The following is a 24,026-nucleotide window of genomic DNA, read 5'->3' on the forward strand; positions in this document are numbered from 1 at the left end:
TGTGCCACATGTCGACTAACTAGATACAGTAGTTAGTCGGCCTTTTTTAAAATTCCCTGAAGTAAATTACACTTTCTATGATTGGCCAGCCAGTCTTCTGTGATTCGATCACAGAAAGCTGGTCCAAGACTATCAGTGATTTTAATGGTATCCAGGGCAGAGAGTCCAGACAACTGCTGCCATCTCATGATCCGTAACCCTAATACTGTACACTGTTGTCTGAGACAGTGTGATTTCTACGGTCGATTTTCCTGACTTTATGGAAAGCAAGAAACCTTACAGGCACGTGACATTTATGTTTCAGTCAAAGGTAGAACATAAAACGGAGAGAAATTCGCACGACAGCCTGGGGCCAACTCAGTGATACATCAATAAATAAGCAAAGCAAGTGAGCGTTTATAATCGAGTAATCACCACTATCACGAACCTAACACGCGTAACTGTATTCACTACCCCAATGTGTCCGTTGTGTGCGTCTTATTCACCTTCGTAGCTAAACTTTAAGTCGCTTCCTGTATCACTTTTTTTTTCTATGCGTAAAAATACTGTAAAGATCAAAACGATGTTTTCAATTAGGAAATAAATGCATTTAATCCATATTTACTATCCGCTCGTAAAAACTCCGTTTTGATTTCTTCGAAACTGGCCCGTGCAACTGAGATACGAAAAATAAAATCGCTGCTGGAAAATGAAAACATCCCCTTTTGAAACGTCCACGTGTTCGTGTGCGCTTCCAATATCAAGACGGTTCGGCCACCCACGTTGTTAACGGCAAGCTTTCGTAAACTGTTTGCAGTTCGTTTCTCGTGCAGGCAGAAAAATGTTTTCTTTTATGCCAGAAATGAGATCATCGAAGGCTTAACGCGAGAGTTCGGCGACTCGCGCGTAAGCAGACGATAGGATGTTGTTCAAAACGCTAAGCCGCGACTTGCCGCGAGAGATACAGTTCGCTTAATTTAAAATTTAGCGTGCCGGTGATGGGACAGAATGAGGGAGGGTCGTGGATGGGCAAACCCGATTTCCCAAGGGAAACGAGTTGATGGAATTTTAGACCAATTTTAGACAAACTGTTAAGCAGACTTGGAAAGTTCCACAGCGAATTTCCTTCCGATAATCTCGCTCTCGTGCTACACAAAATAAACTATTTATTAGACTTCTTTTGTTATTATTTGTAGAATCCTCTTTCGATGAAAGCTTTCCTTTAAGTTCGCAGTTCATTGTGTTCTTTCTTTAAATTTACAATATCACCGAGAATGCACTTTCGAGTTCACGTGCCCCAAAACAGAACGAACAAATCAATTTAACTGATCTCTAAACTGTCAACCTCAATTAAATTGCTTTTAATTAAGACGTTCTGGTCTATACGTAATGAAATTGTTTTGTTTGTGACGGTATGCTTCTGTTTCCATGGCAACGATACATTGTGTTTGCGTCTACTAGATGGCAGGGTAATCGAATAAGAAATATACATTCACTTCCATCTTCTAAACGTTCTGTTTCAGTTCAGTGTATGTTATAAATGTTCAGACTCTACTAACAGGCAACATTTTAGCATAAGTAATATGGGCATAGCCTCGTATGCCCATGCGTAAGATGTAGACCATCTTACGCATGGGCATACGAGGCCTACGAAAATGAAACTATTAATTATTATTAGTATTAGCGAGGCCTTCAGGACACACGCAATTTACAGACAAAAAAATACTAGTAGTGGTGATGGGCAGTGGATGGCGTTCGTATAGATCAGGGGTGTTCAACCCGTCGATCACGGCGCGATTTTTCGTCAATCTCTTTTGTATTCCTCCTTACTTACAAATTTAATGAAAACTGAAAACATAATATTTTATTTATCATTATTTTTGTATCATTTTTAATTCGCTGTAAGTGTATTGCTATTGTTTATTTATTTTTCGTTAAAATTGTCAAATCAGTAATTTTCTTAATAAGTCCGGGTAAATGAATTAATTTGGATCAGTGGAAGTCAAACAGCGAGCCGAGTGAATACGATTATAAACAAAGTGTAAAAACTCGATTGTAGCTTAAATATTTCAAAGCACATTACATCGATTTTTTACTTAGGTTAAGTCCCATGTGAATATTGTAAAAAAATAAACTTTGTTTATCTCGGTATAGTTTGTATTAGATGTTTTTGTAAATAACTCTTTTGAAGCTAACCGAATGTATACTGCTTTAATAAGAACATGTTAGAGTGTTAAAAACAAAGGCAATGTTTTTGTAGCCGAAGCTGTACTTGGCGGCATTGGAAAGATTATTATTGAAACTTTTATGTATGAGAAAGGCTTGCAGGCCCTGAGTGTAAACATCTCCGAAGTCAGTCAGAAAGAGTTCAAACAACTTTCCGATGGCCGGCAACTTACAATCAAAAGAAAGCGGAGGAGAACAAAAGGCGTGCCGAACTTGAAACTTAAGATGAAAGACTCATACCGATTCTTTGGGAGTTGCCAAACTTCATGCAAGGTCTCAGAGGAGGCCTAATAAAAAGGGACTGGAGCAAGCAGAAGGGATCCCGGTTCCAGAATTGCTGTCAGAGAGCAAGTCGCCCTATCCAGAGTCGCAGTCAGAGAGACTGCCCGGATCCACGTTGCTTGAGAGAGGAGTTTCCCGCTTCCAGAAAGGAGCTTCTCGGTTCGAGACGTCACTGGAGAGAGACTACTTCTAGGCCACAGACAAGGTTTCAAATTGCCGAAAGGAAGAGTTCCAATTGCCGGAGAAAAGTTTCCAGGCCAGACATTCACCAGTGTGTTGCGTTTTCATTACAATTTGATGAATCAAACGACTTCACTGATATTGTTCAGTTAATGATATTTATTCGCATGGTAATTCAAGATTATTCAAGTAAAGAAGAACTTTTGAAAATTATACCATTATTGGGAAGGACTAAGGGAGAAGACATTTTTTCGGCATTTGATGAATTTGTGAAACAACACAAACTTCCGCTTTTTAAACTTGTGTCTATTACTACTGATGGTGCTCCTGCAACGACAGGTAATAAATCAGGCTTCATTTCATTATGTAAAAACGATGACAAATATTCAGGTTTTTTAACATACCACTGTATTATCCACCAACCAGGTGAATTACAGGCAGATGATGATAGGCAACTTCTGTTGTACAATAATGTTCGCTGACTCAGCAGAAGTCAATTTTTAGAAAGATTTCTTGTATTAATTAACGATATAAAAATTTTTTCTTGATGAAAAAAGAGATATTTATCCACAATTGAGTGATAAAAGATGGTTGTTACACTTATTCAATCTTATTTTAGTAGATTTCTGTATGAAATTAAGCTATTTAAATTTAGAGTTGCAAGAAAACATTTCAAGAAAACTCGAACATCACAGAAATTTCAAATAAAATTAGGGGCTGTTTGATATAAACCAAGCTGAAGTAGAACTTGAGATAACAAACATTCAGAATAGTTTACATTTAAAATCAATAAACAATGCAGTCATTTGGAAGTATGCACATGAAAAATTCCCAAAATTAACTGATATTGCGCGAAAAATTGTGTCGTGTTTCGGATCGACATGCTTGTCAGAATCCGCTTTTTCAGATATGACCGTTATAAAAAATCAATTAAGAAACCAAATTACAAATGATAATTTGGATGATTGTCTGCGATTGGCCACTTCTTCATATGAACTCGACTATGAAAATATTGCGAGGTCCAAACAATGCCAAATTTCACATTCACTTTTTTTTTTTTAATCAACCAGCATTTCCTGTAACTTGTGAGTTTGTAATCATTCTGTTGTTTTTTCTGACTTTGGTTTTCCAAAATAGAGAAATAAATATTTTATTCCAATATATTTGTTTTTATTTGTTGTATTAAAATAATTAAAAGTGATAAAAAAAATGTTCAATACACAAAGTTTTTAGTTGTGTATTTTTTTTTTTAGTTGTTTATTTTTAGTTGTTTATTTGTGCGTAATCAGATATCAGGTTGCGGGGGGGGGGGACATGTCTATATAAGAGAGTAGATGCCGAATAACTTTTTATAGAAAAGTAGCTCGCGTAGTAAAAAAAGGTTGACCACCACTGGTATAGATGATCCGAATACGATTAATACGAAAATGGCTTGTTTTAATAAATCCAGCTGAACGTAAATGTTTAAACTAATATTAAACTGTTAAGTAACTAGCTAATAATGCAAATATCCTTCTTGATATTTCTAGAACAATTTTTGCTTCATTTTATTATTTATTTAAGTTAGCCGGTCTTGGGCGCGGGCAGTAGGGTTTTTTCTGCCAATTTATCTGGCGTTTTTCATCCCGCCAGCAGGCAAACCGGCCCCGTGCCTGAACATACGCCTCTACAGCCAAAAACATTTCCCTCCCCCCTCCCCCCTCCCCCAGCGGCAGACTAGGCGACAGGTCGGTTGGGAGTGGTACTAACAGGTAATCGCATCTAAGTAACACGCGGACTCTGCATAGGAAGCGGGAATACCGCGTAGCGAAAGAAAGATTATTTATTTATGAGCGGTTATTTATTATTATTTTCCATCCATCTTCAAGGCCCACCTTTCCTAATTGGGTTGTGGGGGCAGCAGCTGCAAAAGTTTCAAACTTCCAATAGTCACGAACCTCCGCCACCAAGATCAGGTGTTCTGGTGGTATTATTATTATTATTATTATTATTATTATTATTATTATTATTATTACGTGACAACTCCAGGGAGTCGAAGGACTCATCGTGCGAGGGCACACTACTGTACTTCGCTAAATACATCTCATCCACTGCACTGCTACTTAATTCTCCTACTACGACACTACCACCATCAACGCCATCTATCGCCCACCATTACCAACAACAGTATTTTTTGTCTGCAAATTGTGTGTGTTCTCAAGGTCAATTTATCTGTATGTAGGATGAAAATCCCGAGCTTCGGGGAGGGAAAAAAAAAAAAACACTGCTGCCACCGTGTGAGATCGGCTAGCTCACCTTCAACTGAAAAAGCCCATATAAGGATTTTCTTGTTATGACGAGAATCGAGCCCAGGTGTTTTCCAATCAAAGGCCACATGTTCCGCTATTCTTCCAATTGCACTACAGCTGCTAAATTTCTTTCCAAACACATCTATCATATATAATTATGGACAATCGTCATTTTAGTCCTTTATCTTTTCAACGTGAATTTCACGTTGAAAAGCATTCAACGTGAAATTTTTATGTATTTCAATTTGTTAAAAGTAATTTTATTAGTTGGGGGAAAAAAAGAACATTTTGGTTTGTTTTTGAACGAATTCTGATTTTCTTTACAGGTTTCTTATATATTTCATCTTATAGATTTCCACCAAATTTCTCTGGAATGCTGTAGAGCGTGACGTCAGATCCATGTATCTGGGACCGACATCTAAGGTGCAGTTGTGGACAATGCTGCAACAGGCATGGCTGGAATTATCTCTGGCAATCATCTGGCGGAATCAGTGCCTTGGAGAGTACAGGCTAATGTTTGCGCTACTGAGGGGGGGGGGCGACATGCTATTCGGTAGGTATCTCTAATGTTTTGTATGTTTAGTGTATGTTGAGGCTAAAACTATTTTTAATATATCATGCAAACACTTTATTTCGAAACTATTTAATTTAGCTTTCTGTTTCTTTGTTAATTCCATGTCTCTGAAGGGTTTCAAAAGTAGTCCCCAGTCCTTATCTCAAACCTCCCTTCTGATGTTGCTTGCTGTGCAATAACATAAATCTTTTTTTTTATTATTCTCACATATTTATCAGGAAATTGATAGCTCCTAATAATTACCCATATTGTCTCTGTATCAGTACTCTCAAAAGCTTTTGAAAAATCGAAAAATGTTGGACGTAAGGTGGTTCGAAATTCTATGTTTTGTTTAGTGACATTCCTTCAAGTTAACATGTGATGTATCTTCTCTCCACCTGTTCTTAAACCAATGTGCCTATGCCTGAAATATGTTTTCAATCTCACTTTTAATTCTATTTATCCAAATTTTAGAGAAACATTTTTGTAGGTATTGACAGTAGACTAATTCCCCTCCAAATTTTTACATTTTGTGAAGTCTTCTTTCCTTGAAATTATGGTATTCATTGTTTGGGTATATTTTCAGTCTCTATCACATTATTAAAGATTATTTGCAATTTCTCAGCAGCAATTTTTTTTTTAAAGTTGTTCTAAATATTTATATTGATATGTTATCATTGCCATATGACAGGGGTGTTCGTGACGACTGACCTTTCGTCAAAACACACTTTCACTCTTGGCATTATAACTCGGCTTCTAATGAAACAAATGTCATAAACAGTTGACACAACACGAATGAAGGTTGCCGCTTTCGACAACAAAAAGATACAACAGGTGGCGCCACTAGTTTCTTCTATTTTCGAAAAGTTCGGTTTCTTTTTTGACAGAGGGTGTACTCATGATAAGGTTGTTTGTAAGCATGATTTCGATATATTTCTTGGTTTTCTATCTACTCTCAGTTGCGTTTAAACTAAAATTTTACACCTCACTTCATTTGCAACTCTATTATTATTATTATTATTTTTTTATTGGAAATAGCATTAGAATTCTACAATTTTAAATTCTTTTGCATTGCCAATATCCGATTTAAAAAGCTGAGAGCGTTTATGTGTAATAGAGAGACATGCAAGGAAGCTTAGAATTTTAAAAATCCGCCTACTCCCGTATACGGGAATAAAAAGGCGTTAGCTGATTTTTTTTTTAAAAAAAAAAAAAGCCTGTGTAGCTCAGTGGATGTGGCGTTTGCACACCACGGCGCTTGGCTGCACGAAGGAAGACTTGGTGTCGAGTCTAGTCGGCAACTAGAGGAAATTTTTCTAAGCCTTTTTTCGACCGGTTCCCGAGTTAGTCGATCTCTGGCACGGGCAAGCGGGTTTTTCCTCCAGGAAACTCGGGTTTTTCGTCCCGTAAACTCAAGAAAATCGACCGCAGTACCCACATTATTTCAGACATTAAATATATTGTGTTAGGGACCACGGGATGGCGGCACATTTGAGCCGTCTCTCTTCAATGTGTACCGCTTAATTAGTGATAGTCTTGGGCCATCTGTCTCTGATTGGTTCCAGTGGAGATTGAACTGCCCACTCAGTCTCCAAAAGTTAAATAGGGCTAAATGGCCTCGCCTACTCCCCGTGTACGGGAATAAAAAGGCGTTAGCTGATTTTTTTTTTTATCACTTGTTACATCTCACCGATACGCCTTTCGCGTCCGGTTATGAAAAATAAATAAATCTTAAGCAACACAATGCACCATGTCATAAGTCTGATGCTGTAACTGCATGGTTTGTGGATATGAACGTCACCACACTTGAGTAACCTCCACAAAATCCTGATCTCAACCTTATCTCAACCTATTAAACATCTGTGGGGTGAACTGGAGCATCGGGTGAAGTCAAGGGACATCCTCCCTACAACAGCCCAGGGCTTCATTACATGAAGAATGGTTTAAAATCTCAACTGATCGCTATTGTAAGCTTGTGTAAATCATGCTCCCGTAGGATTGCCGCTGTCACTGCAGCGAAAGATCATACATCTTATTAAGTTGGGGGCCATGGCTGCTTGTTCCTCACATTATGGTGTCCGTTGACTTCTTTTCCAGCAATATATGTATAAAAGTTCACAAGGGAGTAAACCCGAATAAGATAAATATTTTAATCAAACTCTTCATTTCATCATTAATTTTACATAACTGAGAGCTGAAAGAAACCACACGATGATATTACGAAATAATTATTACAATAATAAAGGAATACACAGAAATTTAGCTGGGTTATACAATTTTGATGGATAGTTTTCTTCTAGCTACGAATCCTCTGATGTAACAGTTTGACATGCATTTATTTCACATATAAAATTTGCCCCACCTAAAAGCATTAGGATACACGTTTCTTTCCTCTTGTTCCAATTTCTCTAGCTAAAGGTTGAAATGTTGCTCAATGTATAGATTCATCAACATTATTTGGATCTCTAAGTACAGACACCTCTTGGCTCCCACGTCGTTTGCCATTATTTGCCTTTGAATGGCTCCTTTCGATCTGAGGCATTTCTTTTCCACCACAACTGTATCTGCAGATTAGAGAAAGTTATTAATCATAATAAATTGATTAAATTTAAGAGGAATTAGTATCAGAAAGTTTTTTCATTTGGTTACAAAATAAATTAGATTATTGTATTAATCCTTTACCTAAGGAAAACAAGTAAAGCCGTGAAGTATCTTCATGACAACACTACTTGTATATAAAGACTTCACACCAATTGCCTTATTGTCAAACATCGCAATCAAGGAGCTTCGAACACGCAGCCAGGAGACTGCGGGTTCGAAGTCAACCAAGCCGGCCTTGTGACCACAAGAAGCCAATCAGGATGACTTGTAGTGGTCAAAGACTTCTTTACTATTTACGTATTTTCTTAGTCCAAGTTAAACTACCTAGTCACTTGCCAGAGTTGGATGCAGGATATTTTAACAACTGCCATAACATAAGAAACACATCACCATCTAACGCGAGAATTCATGATTACTCTGCCAATTAATTAATGTAATACTATCACACATTACACGTTTGTTCTTTATTCTATGATTATTATTATAACGGGGCACCTCCAATTCTCAAAAGAGATCCCACATCTTATTAACGTAGGCGCCATGGCTGTTTGTTCCTCACATTACCAGTCCATTTACTTCTTTACAATCAGTATAATAAGTTCTTGCTATGAAAAGTGTGGTATTTTTGACATAATACAGGAAGGAAAACGATTTTTTTTTCTGTACCGTAGTGTATTGCTCAAACTGACAGTTTCTTTTGCTATTAATTTATGTTCGGTCAATATTAATATTCCACTCCCCTCTTTTTGTTCGGCGATAGAATCTGTGTTGTTAAAAACCTGAATTGGGAAAGCAGTTGCTTCATCATTAGTAACGAATACTTCTGTCATTACCAATATATCAATAACACCGGTGTAATTCTTCAGATAAGCCTGTAACGTTAACCAATGTTTGCGAATGCTTCTGCTATTAATATGCAAGATGGAGGGTCCTCTCGTTTGATCTGTGCGTTGTTTCCATGCGTCGAGCGAGTCAAAAGTACAATTGCTGGTATATTCTGGTATTATCATAATGATTTGTCACGGATTCCAAATGAACCGGAGATACTGAGGGCAATTATGAACAGTAGTGTTTTCATTCAAGTTTTTCCTCTTCGCTATTTTCTGTTTTTGTTATTGTTCTCACGTGATTAATCTATTTGTAACAATTTCATTTCACACTTTTCACTCCACAACCTTCACTTCTAAACGGAAGTAGCCGCGTCTTCCTTTGCAAATTGGGGGAGGTTTTTTTTTTTTTTTTTTTTTTTTTTTTTACCTAACCTAATGAGGTCAAGGTATTCTTTACTGTTAGTTACATATTTTCCCCTGCCCATATGCTAGTTTACAGTGGGAGGGAGGTATTTTTCCAAACTCCTTAAGCCCAACTTTTTCTTACTCATTATCACTGTGAAGTTGAAGACATTTTAAAGACACAAAAGGCCACGTTCTCAGTTTTCTTTCCATATAATAATTGACCTGTTCACCGATTTGTTGTCACTGTAATTCTGTTGTTTTGAAAGCATGTCAAATTATGTATTAATACAACATAACCATATCGTCAAGAGCTCCCACAATGTTATATTGTTTATTTTTAACGAATCGTTCTATGATTTGAAATATGTTGTCTCCATACCCGAATTTAAACGAAAATACAAAGTCTCTACTACTGATATTGATAAGAACCTTTTATTTGAGTTGTTTTCTTAAATATTTTGTGATCAATAAAGTGCATGCTTAAGGAAACACGAAACTAGTCATAAGTAAACGATTGCAATCATAATGTAAGGGGAAAATATGTTTAAAAAACAGATGAGCGAGTTGCATAAAAATTATTTATGCTATTATTATTATTATTATTATTATTATTATTATTATTATTATTTCAAAAATGACGAATAACATTTCAAATATATGTCTCAGTTAACATGCGTCAATACACAGTTTTATTTATTTATTTATTACTTCATTATTTGTGGACAAAATTGTCAACAAATGAACTGCTTTGATTTGAAACACGACCAAAAACAACACACACAAACGCTTTGTGTGTTTTTGGTCGTGCTTTTGTCAGCGTGCTTACGAAATCTCTCCAACATGGCAAAAACAAACAAGAACAAAAAAACCTCTCCGAACAAAGCAAGATCAGGAAATATTCCTCCGCCACCGAGATCTTCTTCCCCTGAAGGGAGTAGAAGGAAACCATTCATCGGTGATCCTGCTATACGACGTCACAGCGGGAGCAAGAGAATTCAGGACCATGTCTATGACGCTTTTCGAAGAGAAATTTTTCTGTCTGTGTCAGATCTGCTGAAATACTCCGTTGCTGTAACGGAATGCGCAAAACGGGCCACCGTGAGGGTCGAAGGTGTCCAGATGGCGCTTAAAGCATCGAACAAGGTCATCTATGGAGTGTAAACCCACGAGTACTTCACCGAATCCCTTCCTGTTCTCAAAATTCCACGTGTAATCCAATGATCACCTCACAAAATCAGTTTCTGTTTTAAAAGCGAGTATTTGATGTGTAATTTAAATTATTGAAATTTAACTAAATGATCTTGGAACTGACTCGTTTGGGCATTTATTGCTAAACCAGATTCATTCTTCTTAGATTGAATTCTAGTCAATTAAATATTCCCTTTGTGTGGAAGCATACAATATTTGCAAACGATTCATGAACATGTAGTTCATAAGGTTAAATCATTCAAACATTTATCGATATATCAGTTGCATCACATGGCTTTCGATGGTTCAGAATCTCATGTAACAGGGCTGTTTAACCCGTCGATCGCAGAGCGATTTTTGGTCGATCTCTTGTGTATTCCTCCCTACAAATTTAATGAAAACTGAAAACATAATATTTTATTTATCATTATTTTGCATGATTTTTAATCCACTTTAAGTGTATTGCTATTGTTTATTTATTTTTCGTTAAAATTGTCAAATCAGTAATTTTCTTAATAAGTCCGGTTAAATGAATTAATTTGGATCAGTGGAAGTCAAACAGCGAGCCGAGTGAATACGATTATAAACAAAGTGTAAAAACTCGATTGTAGCTTAAATATTAAATGTTCCAAAGCACATTTACATCGATTTTTTACTTAGGTTAAGTCCCATGTGAATATTGTAAAAATAAACTTTGTTTGTCTCGGTATAGTGTGTATTAGATGTTTTTGTAAATAACTCTTTTGAAGCTAACCGAATGTATACTGCTTTAATAAGAACATGTTAGAGTGTTAAAAACAAAGGCAATGTTTTTGTAGCCGAAGCTGTACATGGCGGCATTAGAAAGATTGTTTTTGAAACTTGTATGTATGAGAAAGGCTTGCAGGCCCTGAGTGTAAACATCTCCGAAGTCAGTCAGAAAGAGTTCAAACAACTTTCCGATGGCCGGCAACTTACAATCAAAAGAAAGCGAAGGAGAACAAAAGGCTTGCCGAACTTGAAACTTAAGATGAAGACTCATACCGATTCTTTGGGGGTTGCAAACTTCATGCGAGGTCTCAGAGGAGGCCTAATAAAAAGGGACTGAAGCAAGCAGAAGGGGGTCCCGGTTCCAGAATTGCTGTCAGAGAGCAGGACGCTCTATCCAGAGTCGCAGTCAGAGAGACTGCCCAGATCCACGTTGCTTGAGAGGAGAGTTTCCCGCTTCCAGAAAGGAGTTTCTCGGTTCGAGACGGGGCTAGAGAGAGACTACTTCTAGGCTGCAGACAAGGTTTCAAATTGCCGAAAGGAAGAGTTCCAGTTGCCAGAGAAAAGTTCTCAGGCCAGGTTAATGCCAGACATTTACCAGTGTGTTGCGTTTTCATTACAATTTGATGAATCAAACGACTTCACTGATATTGCTCAGTTAATGGTGTTGTGTCCTGAATAATCAAAAATTGAAAATAAAAAAATTTAAAGTATTCAGGAACAACTACCTTCAATTGTCGGCAGAGAATGTTGTGTTTTGGCATGGAAATTGAAATGTACATTAAAATTTAAGGCAAAACTGAAGAAATATCTAGTCTAAGAAATGTGTGACTTAACCCGTTTGGTACAGAGTCAAATGAAGGAATTTATTTAAGGTTATTATTTAATTAGAGTATCCCATTCTATGTTGTGTAAAAGCAAGTAGAGTGTAAGCTAAAGTCCAAGGGTCACACTTTAACCGTCCAGTACAACGTATGGCCTGAGGGAAGGAGAATTTATAAGGAAAGCGAAGCTAGGACACATTCTCGGAAGAACGCCACGCGCAAGTGAATGAGTGCCATGCGGTAATCAACGTAATTAAGTGCGAGAATCTCCGAGAAAGAGAAGGGTCCGTGAGAGTGAGAGACTGAGGAGAGATCTTGGCTTTTGATCAGACATAGTAGATAGTATATGTTATAGTCGAATAGGATATAGTATAGGTTATAGTATACAGATTGTGTGAACTAAATTGGTGATCAGTGCATCTGCAAGTGGATTGATTAGGATCGTCTTCAACGAAACAACTAAAGAAAGTGCATGAAAGAAAATCCGGACATTGTAAGTAAATTTTCTGTTTACTATTACCCATCCACTACCCACTAACAGTAGCACATTGGCAGAAGCAAATGGAGGAACTAACATTAGCAAACTTTAATTATGACCAACTAATAACACTCTTCAGGAAGATAGGTTCAGAACTATAAATCAGATATCCGGGCACTGTACCCCTCATACAATCAGCACCAAACGACGAAGCAATTCATGGCCCCACCGACTTAGAAGTTGAACATCCAGAACCCTCCCCCACAAGAACACTACACTAACTCAGAAGACAAGACTGAAGATTTCGAAGTAATCAACAGAAACAAACGACGAAAGGTCACAGACACAGTAGAACAGGAAACACCAATGGACGCATCAAATAACACAAAAAAAGAACGCATCCCTCCAGTTATCCCCCGATCGAAGGAAAAATGGTCGGAGACACCAAATATCATGAAACACAGCCAAATCAAGTTCTCTACAGCAAGAAATACAGCAGAGGGGATACGAATACAACCCGAAACAGTAACAGACTTCAGAAACCTCACTAAAAAACTAGACGACTCACTGATCCCTTACCATACGTTCGCATTAAAAAGCGAGAAAAACTCAAAAGTTGCAATAAGAGGAGTAGTAGAATCAATCACAACAGATGAAGTTAAAGCAGACCTAACAAGACAGGGCTTTGCACCCATAAAAGTCTCGAGAATGCACAGGGGAGACAAAACTCCGATGCCGCTAATCCTAATAGAGATCGAAAAAGACAAACACGACATATACAATCTAAGAACAGTGTGCGACCTCATCATCCGAATGGAACCACTTCGAAGGAGGGCATCAACCGGACAGTGCCACCGATGCCAAAAGTACGGACACGCCCAGAGCCGATGCAAGGCAGAGTTCAGATGCCTGAAGTGTGGAGACAAACACCCCACAGCTTCCTGCACTAAACCCCGTACAACTCCAGCAAAATGTGCAAACTGTGACGGCCCGCACCCTGCAAATTATAAGGGATGTCCTAAACACCCAACCAACGAAGTGACAACACGGAAAGCAAGAGATCCAAGCTCCACAACAGATACAAACAAACACACGCCACCCACATCAAAACCAGTAACTCCCACGACTACTCGCGTAAACACAACATATGCCGATATAATAAGAACAAACCAAGAACTCCCCACCCACAACCAACCACCCAACTCAGCCAAAATAACAGCCGCCCTAGGCGAAATGCTACTCGCATTCAGTAAGACAACCCAACCCCACCCAAGACACAACAAAACACTTCATGAAAAACACACAAGTAATCTTCTCTACCCTCACTCATGAATAACACAATCAACACCAACAATTCACTACAGATAATATATTGTAATGCAAACGGCATACTCAACAAAATGCACGAACTAAGAGAATTCATACAACGCATAGACACAGACATAATACTAATAAACGAAACTCACATACGCCCATCAGACAATCCAAAACTACCACCTATTCAGAACCGACAGAACAACAGCCAGAGGTGGAGGAACAGCTATCTTCATCAGAAAACAACTCAGATTTAACGAAATAAAAATCCCCAGCTCATAACCCTAGAAGTCACAGGACTACAAGTTCATCTAGCCAACACAAACAGTCTCAAAATTTACGCCACATACAACTCACCAAACAAACACATATCTACCACAGACCTGTCACAGCTACTAGACAATAATGAAAACATAATAATGGCTAGTGACTTAAACGCTAAACACCCGGCATGGAATAGCAGGATTGCAAATCCCTACACAATTTCATCACTAACAGGAACATTGTAGTGGCAGGACCGATCGAACGCACACACTACGGCACGATCGGGAGACCAGACGTATTAGACATCGTTGTCCTGAAAAACGTGAACCATCAATACCAGCTAATAACAATAAACGATCTAAGCTCAGACCATAACCCAGTCCTACTCCAGCTGGCTGCTACACCAGACGAAACAACAAACCCTACCATCACAAACTGGACACAACTACCCACAAAAATCAAGCACACTATAGGACCCATACCTACCATCTCCACGAAACAAGATATCGAAACTGCAGTCTCCAACCTAGAAAAACAAATAACACTAGGCCTAGCAGCAGTAACCTCGATTACATCCAGCACAAAACCAAACCAACTCCCAGAAGACATCCGAGAACTCATTCGGCACAAAAACAAAATACGCAGACAATATCACAAAACACAAGACCGACAGGAACTCAACAAAGTCACTCAACTAGTCCGCTATGCAATCAAAGATTTCCGCAACCAACACTGGGAAAACACACTCCGATCTATACAACCAAATGACGAAGCACTATGGAAACTCCTCAAAGGCCTTCGCAACACGTCAAGCTATGTACCACCAATTCATGGGGAACGCGGTACGGTCTACCGCGACGACGAAAAAGCGGAAGCTTTCGCGGACAGCCCAGAGCTACAGTTTAGCCCCAACTACAAGAACGTAGACCTAACATTTATCACAAAAATACACCGACAGATGCGGCATGCACGAAGGCACCACAACCAGCAACCGAATATCCGCCCAACATCCCCAAAAGAAATACGCGAAATAATTGAACACCTTAAAAATAAAAAAGCGCCGGGTCCAGACAAAATCACGGACAAAATAATCAAACATCTACCACACAAAGCAATCATGCACATAGTTGCCATCACAAACGCGATGCTCAGGCTCAGCTATTTCCCAGACCGTTGGAAGACTGCAGACGTAATCCTGATCCCCAAATCAGGAAAAGACCCGAAATTCTCACAAAATTACCGACCCATCAGTCTCCTCTCCTGTCTCGGAAAAATATCCGAAAAAGTAATCCTGACCAGACTACAAGAAATAGCCGCCAAGAACAACTTCATCCCAGACGAACAATTCGGGTTCAGACCACATCACAGCACGGTACAACAAGTACAAAGAATCACACACGGTTTCAATTGGAAACAACAAGCCGGTGCCATTTTTCTCCACATAGCCAAAGCTTCCGACAAAGGATGGCACATCGGTCTCCTACATAAACTACTAACAGCAAAAGTACCAATACATCTAGTCCTCCTGATCAGCTCATACTTAAAAAACAGAAAATTCCGAGTAAAAATACAAGGAATAATATCCACTGAACGCAAAGTCACAGCGGGAGTCCCACAGGGCTCACTACTTCCCCAACTACTATTTGCCATTTACATGGCTGATATCCCACAGAACAAGACAACGTTTTCTGCCTACTACGCAGACGACACAGCTATTTTAACTAGATCACTATGCCCAAAACTAATAACAAAACGACTACAAACCGCAGCAAATGAACTTGAACTCTGGTTCAAAAACTGGAGGATCAACGTAAACGGAGACAAAAGCGCAGCAATACTGTTCACAAGAAGAAAAAAAATCCCCCCACAACTCAGTAAACATATTCAACAAAACAATCCCATGGGTAACAACAACGAAATACCTAGGAATACAAGTTGACAAAAAACTATACTTCAATACCCACATTGCACACATATGCGCCAAAGCAAACACAGTCATAGCCCAAACATACCCACTAACCAACAGACGCAGCTGCTTAAGCACAGACAACAAACTACTCATCTACAAGTCAATAATAAGACCCATAATAACATACGGATCACCCGCGTGGAGTCACACAGCACCTTACAACATCAAAAAACTCCAAACATTACAAAACAAATGTTGAAGAATATCATTTGACGCCCCATGGTTCATACGAAACACACAACTCCACCGAGAAGCAAATATACCGACAATCCTCAAATTCCTCCAACAAACGGCCACAAGTTACTTCACACAAGCAGCCACCCACCCAAACCAACTAATAAGGACAGCAACAGATTATAATGATCAAGATACTATGAAACACAAACGCCCTAAAACAATCCTGCTATTCCAAAGCTAACTATAAACACAGCCCGAATAGGGCGAGCATTTGCTCAATAACTACCCCCCCCCTCCCTCAAGAGACAGACACAAGACAAAAGGATTTTACTCCTTTTGTAAAAGCCAAGGGCTTGGTTCTCCATAACACCAGTTTAAGCCACAAGTCAAAAAGAAAGAGAAGGAAAATATAAAGGTCAAGCTCCCTCCCCCCACACGAGGCTTTTTTGGTTCCCGGTTCCTGGGCTCTTGGACGTTGGCTCTCCACCTCCGCAAACGGGATGATTCTGGGTCGGTCGTAAAAGTCATGAAAGGCTTATCCAGGTTCGCGAGGCAGAGTTGCCTATCTCTTCATAACAGAATAGCTAAGCTATATTGAGTGACCGATGATATGTATGTGTTCGTGCGGTTCCAGAGAAAGACCAGAACGGCACATCGCCTTATCGACTAGGAGAACCTGATCGTGCTGCTATCATAAGTGACCCGGAGAACGGTGGCCCAAAAGGTGCCTTGATGTCCAGACAAGGCTGAAGACAGAATAGAAAGTCATTCCATGGGACGGTAACGTAGAATAAAAATACAATTTTATTAATACAGACCAGTATTTTACAATAAACATTTATTAAAACCTACCAGTTTCGCCAGCAAACTGTCTGGCTTTTTCAAGGCATTACGGAGATATGAAAGTAAATGCAAATTAAAAGGAATATAAAAAACGTTGTAAACCAAACTAGTATCTATGGTTACACGTTTCGCGTGACAGAGATGGCTTATTGTTCTTATTCATTATCACGCATGCGTGTTTGTTGTAGACTTGTAATGTGATTACTGGCTAGCTGTATTTCAGAATGATTGAGAGAGAGGATCAAGTTTTTCCACGAACTGTTTAGAATTATACCCTGATTTCTGTTGAGGTTTCCTCCGGTTATTAGTACTATTGTGGCTTCCTTAAATACACGATGCCTATAGTCGTCATCTAGATATGGCATGGAGCTGTTTTGCCAATCTATCGTGTGGTTAGACGTGCAGAAATGATGTGCTAAGCCGGAAGAGATGCTTCTGTTGTGGTTTACATCGCCAACATGTTCCTTTTGTCTAATTTCTAAACTTCGTGAAGTTTGTCCGATCTAGGCAAGACCACAGGAACAGGGAATGTAATATACTCCTGGATATTTGTAGAACGGAACTTTATCTTTTGGAGATCCTAAAACTTGTCTGATGTTGGTGGTTGGTTTGAAGACCACTCTGATGTTGTGGGCTCTTAGTATTTTTGCTATTTGATAAGAAATTGACTTGATGAAAGGTATCACTACAGTAGAAACGTGCTGACGGTGGGATTCTTCTTGTCTGGGGTTGTCATTGTATAGATATTTTTTGATGATGTTTTGAGGATATCCATTTTGTGATAATGTGTTGGCTATTAGTGAGAGTTCATTCTGTGTATCCTCCTCTTCTGATATAAACTTTTTGGCTCTCTGTTTCAACATGTGGATAATACTCAGTTTGTGTAACTTGTGATGGTTTGAAGTATAGTGAAGATATCTTCCAGTATCTGTGGGCTTTCTGCATTTTTTAGATATTTTGATAAAAAAACAACAACCTAACAGTGTCAAATTATCCATTTACAGAAAGCTCACAGATTCTGGAAGATATCTTCACTATACTTCAAACCATCACAAGTCACACAAGCTGAGTATTATCCACATGTTGAAACAGAGAGCCAAAAAGTTTATATCAGAAGAGGAGGATACACAGAATGAACTCTCACTAATAGCCAACACATTATCACAAAATGGATATCCTCAAAACATCATCAAAAAATATCTATACAATGACAACCCCAGACAAGAAGAATCCCACCGTCAGCACGTTTCTACTGTAGTGATACCTTTCATCAAGTCAATTTCTTATCAAATAGCAAGAATACTAAGAGTCCACAACATCAGAGTGGTCTTCAAACCAACCACCAACATCAGACAAGTTTTAGGATCTCCAAAAGATAAAGTTCCGTTCTACAAATATCCAGGAGTATATTACATTCCCTGCTCCTGTGGTCTTGCCTACATCGGACAAACTTCACGAAGTTTAGAAATCAGACAAAAAGAACATGTTGGTGATGTAAACCACAACAGAAGCATCTCTTCCGGCTTAGCACATCATTTCTGCACGTCTAACCACACGATAGATTGGCAAAACAGCTCCATGCCATATCTAGATGACGACTATAGGCATCGTGTATTTAAGGAAGCCACAATAGTACTAATAACCGGCGGAAACCTCAACAGAAATCAGGGTATAATTCTAAACAGTTCGTGGAAAAACTTGATCCTCTCTCTCAATCATTCTGAAATACAGCTACCCAGTAATCACATTACAAGTCTACAACAAACACGCATGCGTGATAATGAATAAGAACAATAAGCCATCTCTGTCACGCGAAACGTGTAACCATAGATACTAGTTTGGTTTACAACGTTTTTTATGTTCCTTTTAATTTGCATTTACTTTCATATCTCCGTAATGCCTTGAAAAAGCCAGACAGCTTGCTGGCGAAACTGGTAGGTTTTAATAAATGTTTATTGTAAAATACTGGTCTGTATTAATAAAATTGTATTTCTATTATAAAAACGATCAAAAATGTATACTTTAAATAGGTAACGTAGAATGTTAAAGTATCTGATTTCCAATTAAAGATATGAGTGAACTCTGTAGGTTAATTTATGAACGGACAAGTTGTAGAGAACTTTAGCGATTATCCCATTTTGGCAGTAACTTGTCCCTGTTTGGATGAAATGTTTCCCTAGAAAGGATCTGTATGTGATATAACTTTGATATATTGTGAGAGATGATTAGTGACCTTGGTGATTGATGATAAAAATAATTTAAGCTGGAAAATTGTAGGTTTATAGGAGCTCTATGGTCCAAGTTATGATTTATGCATTATAGCGTTTGTATTGTTATCAGAATTTTGCTAGGAAGGTGCTTAAGTTAATCATGTACCTTATATTTTTATGTATATCTATCTCTTAAGCCTTAATAAATATGTTTTATATCATCTGCCTGAATCCAGCCTGTTTATGAATTCAAATAGCCACTCATAAAATTACTAACGAACCTAGCGGGAGGGACATATGAAGATAGTTTAATCTTTCAGGCCACGACTGCATGTAAAACAAAGAGAAGTGAGAATAGTTAAGTGTTTGTATTGGCTAGCGCAGCAAAAAAATAATAAATTCGTCAATATTTAACCGGCGGACTGTCTCAGAGGACATATTTTATGGCCCTGTCCCATACATAGACAAAGCCCTAATGAATGAAAGGATTACACGTGACAACATTTTGAGAGCGGCCTGAATCATGGTTTGTTTAAGAAAAAGAGAGTGATAGCTGATTTATTTAAATCATTAGAAAACTATTACAGAAGCCGGAAAGGAAGTAGCTGTATGGGAGAGAGTAGAAAACAGTGGTAAAGACAATAGCAACGATAGGAATATACAAAGTAGACGAAAATATAGTTATAACAATGGTATTTATTCGCGTGGTATTTCACGATTATTCAAGTAAAGAAGAACTTTTGAAAATTATACCATTATTGGGAAGGACTAAGGGAGAAGACATTTTTTCGGCATTTGATGAATTTGTGAAACAACACAAACTTCCGCTTTTTAAACTTGTGTCTATTACTACTGATGGTGCTCCTGCAATGATAGTCAATATCATTGCAGGAGCACCATCAGGCTTCATTTCATTACGTAAAAACGATGACTAATATCCAGATTTTTTAACGTACCACTGTATTATTCACCAACAAGTACTGTGTAGTAAAAGATTAAATACAAAAGATGTTTTCGATATTACATTTAAAATTGTAAATTCTGTTCGAGGAAAAGCCCTGCAACGGCGGTTATTTAAATTACAGGGAGATGATGATAGGGAACTTCTGTTGTACAATAATGTTCGCTGGCTCAGCAGAAGTCAATTTTTAGAAAGATTTCTTGTATTAATTAACGATATAAAAATTTTTTCTTGATGAAAAAGGAGATATTTATCCACAATTTCATTCAACAGAACTATTTTGCCCTTTTCCCACAACACTGGCGATTGACTGGAGCTAGGACATACACGTCTTGGTCAGAGAAAGTGTCTACTCACTTGTTCATTCTCTTAATAGACGGGCCAATATCCCATCTAATCTCACGATCGTGTTTGCACTAACATTCTTCAATATCCTATACACTTCCAAATTCACCTATCTTTGATACGCATTTACTTCTCTACATTTCTCGCATTTCAGATGAGGTAACTTAGCTCGTCTCACATGAAGTGGAAGGTTTCTTTCTAGTAAACCAAAAAACTGGCAAGAAGAACACATATGCATACAGTTTACCAATATAATACATTGGACTCATAGTCTTAGTTGATTCTTTGGCCATAAAGCACATCAACCCAACCAGTATATCTTAACTAGTTTGTCCACCCTTCAAACTGAACTGTTTTGTCTTCTTCTTTTGTTACATCCCACCATCGGTTCTCATTAAACTTATCGGTCCATATTCGTTCTTTCTTTTAATGTCCATGCAGTGAAAAACTGCTTACCTCACAAATCTGCAGACTTTAGGGAAAGAACATTATTCTTCCCCAATTACATCGTAATTAATAACTGGAAAATTAGTGTCAAGTTTTATGGTTATTCGCAAGTGACAACTAGAAAAAGATCTCACAGAAAACTTGCTACAAATACACACGGAGTAGGTTAGTAGAGATTCACTGCAAATGAAACTAAAATAAACTTTCAGATTATTAATGAAATGAAACATAGGTATCAAGCATAAGCAGTAAACTGCTAAAAAGACTGCGTGTATAATATGCAATTGGCAAACGAATGTGCAATTTAATTTTGATTTATGAAAAAATAGAAGATAATAAGCAATCTTAAACCCAGATTAGAATCCAGTGCATCAATATTAATCAAGCTCACCTACTTTTCTTGCTTCAAGGTAAAATACAAATTACAAAATGAAGCTAATAAATAATAAATAAAAATTAGAAGAGCCTATGTAGCTCAGTGGATGTGGTGTTTGCACACTACAGCGCTTGACCACAAGAAGGAAGATTCCTTGGTTTCGAAGTTTAATTTTTTTCTAAGCCTTTATTCGACCGGTTCCCGAGTTACACGATCTCTGACACCGCAAGCGGGTTTTTCGTCCCGTAAACACAAGAAAATCGACCCTAGAACCCAAATTATTTCAGACATTAAATATGAGTGTTAGAGTTAGGGACCACGAGATGGCGGCACTTGTTGAGCCGTCTCTCTCTTCACTGCGTGCCGCTTAATTAGTGATAGCCTTGGTCCAGCTATCTCGGATTGGGCACCAGTGGAGATTGAACTGCCCACTCAGTCCCCAAAAGTAAAGTTAGATAGGGCTAAATGGCCTCGCCTACTCCCTATATACGGGAATAAAAAGGCATTAGCTGATTTTTTCAGAAAAAAAGCTAATGCCTTTTAATTCCTTTTATAGGGAATAGGAGAGGCCTTTTTAAACCCTATCTAGCTTTTGGAAACTGAGAGCACAGTTCACAGTAAGATCATAAAATCTATGTTTTTAAAAGGCTCCGAAACAATCCAAAAATATTAAAAAACCATCTGCGAATGCTTTTTCTTCCCCCAAGGTAGTAGGTGGAAATCTTTTAGCCTAATTAATTTGATAATAAGTTGGCAGCCAATCTCTGCCTTTAGTTAGCAAGGATAGCGGAGTTCAGAGCTGTCCATGATGCTGCCATCTCGTCGCCATGACATTTGTCCCGTCTGAAATGTGTGATTTTCGACTGAATTTTCTGCAGTAGAAGGAACCAATCCCCGTTTGAGAAAATCCCTACATGCGCCAAAAGCTGCTGATGAAATGCCTACAATAAGTTATTCTAGTGGACCACTAGGATCTAAACTATAACGTTTCTTTTAGAAATGATACTGAAAGAAATGTATCATTTAAAATTAATATAGAAATTCCCACTCGATCTCCAAAAGTTAGGGGAATTAAAGGCGTTATATCATTATTTTTCATATAATTTTTTAATAATAAAGGATAAAAAAATCCTTAATCCACCCACAATATCGATGTATCAGGTTTATGACATTTCGTAGGTCGAAGAGCCATAAAAAAATTAATTGGATACAGCTGTGGTATGTATTACAAGTAATAACAGGAAAGGCGTTTGCATTAATAGTTGGAGAGAAAAAAAAACATTGCTATATATTATTGCAGGTAGTTTAACGAATCAACTCGCAGTTTAAATTACAAACAGGTTTATAGAAACTAACAGGAAAAATTAAGTCAAAAATATTGTGTGATTTCTGAATTTTGGCTGAAAGAGTACAAGTGTGATATAGAAATAATTATAATTATAAAATTATTCTTTAATTATCAACATCAGATGTCCATGGATTCAAAAGACCGATCACAGGAAGTACATACTGCCACAAACACACACAAAGCCCATTAAACCCCAAGCGCAATTGGAAGAACGACCGAATATTGCACCGTTTGATTGGAAAAGGCTTAAGTTCGATTCTCGTCATGACGAGACGAATTTTAATAAGGACTTTTTCAATTGAAGGTGAGTTAGTCGATCTGATACGGAGGTAGCAGGGTTTTTTCCTCCCGGAAACTCGGGTTTTTCATCTCGCATACAGACAAATCGGCCATAAGAACACACGCAATTTACAGAGAGAGAATACTGTTGGTGGTAGATGAGCTTTGTGTTGATGATGATAGTGTCATGTAGTCGGAGGACTAAGTAAGCAAGTGAATTTCGATGGTTAGCGTGCCCTCTCAAGTGAGCCTTTGAATTCCTTGGAGGTGTCATGCAACGAGAACAATAATAATATACCGTGTTTTGAATTCTTTCAATGTGTCCATATTTACCATGCTCTCAGGTAATGTGTTCCAACCACTGTTCTAGCAAAGAACCTTTCGTTACCCACTTGTGCACATGTACTGTATTTAGTGTCCACAGATGGCCACATATTCTACCACTCTCTTCATCTACTCTATGAAAAAACTCTTCCACTTTATACTGATAAATCCTTACCAACTTATATGCTTTGGCATACCATCTCTCTCTCTGTCTCTCTTCCCTCATCCTCCTCCTATCCACGACGCTCTGCAAATTGCATTTGTTAAATCTACATTCCTATTCCACATTCCAAGACCAGATATCACCTTCAACTTTTTTGGATCTTTTCTGATGTTCCCTTGTTCCCATTAAAATCAGGTGAAATGGCTGCAAGAAGGGAACTGATGGAGTTTGAAAGACGTGTTACGATAGATTGATATTCTGCAGGTCTATCACTTCTACAAATTTTTGACAATTTGGGCCATCGTGTTTTCCTTAGTTTGCCTCGGACTTCTGTTTGCAGTGCCTCAAATATTAAACCTCGGAGAGGTATCTGAACATTCTGGACAATGAAACATATTTTTGCTTTGTGTCATTTCTATGTAACT

General features: G+C 38.1%; 1 protein-coding gene across 1 annotated transcript; it reads left to right on the forward strand.

The window, feature by feature from the left end:
* Nucleotides 1-2,407: 2,407 nt before the first annotated feature.
* LOC150093423 (uncharacterized) lies at nt 2,408-5,363 on the forward strand. The gene is made up of 2 exons (XM_090414038.1): nt 2,408-3,006; nt 5,307-5,363. Exons 1-2 carry the CDS (start codon nt 2,472-2,474, stop codon nt 5,342-5,344), a joined length of 573 nt encoding a protein of 190 aa, XP_090270164.1. The 5' UTR covers nt 2,408-2,471; the 3' UTR covers nt 5,345-5,363.
* Nucleotides 5,364-24,026: the final 18,663 nt, after the last annotated feature.

The sequence above is a fragment of the Typopeltis vanoorti genome, chromosome 24 (assembly GCF_054136105.1).
Source record: "Typopeltis vanoorti isolate ZY-2024b chromosome 24, IOZ_Tvanoo_1.0, whole genome shotgun sequence".
Taxonomy (NCBI): Eukaryota; Metazoa; Arthropoda; class Arachnida; order Uropygi; family Thelyphonidae; genus Typopeltis; species Typopeltis vanoorti.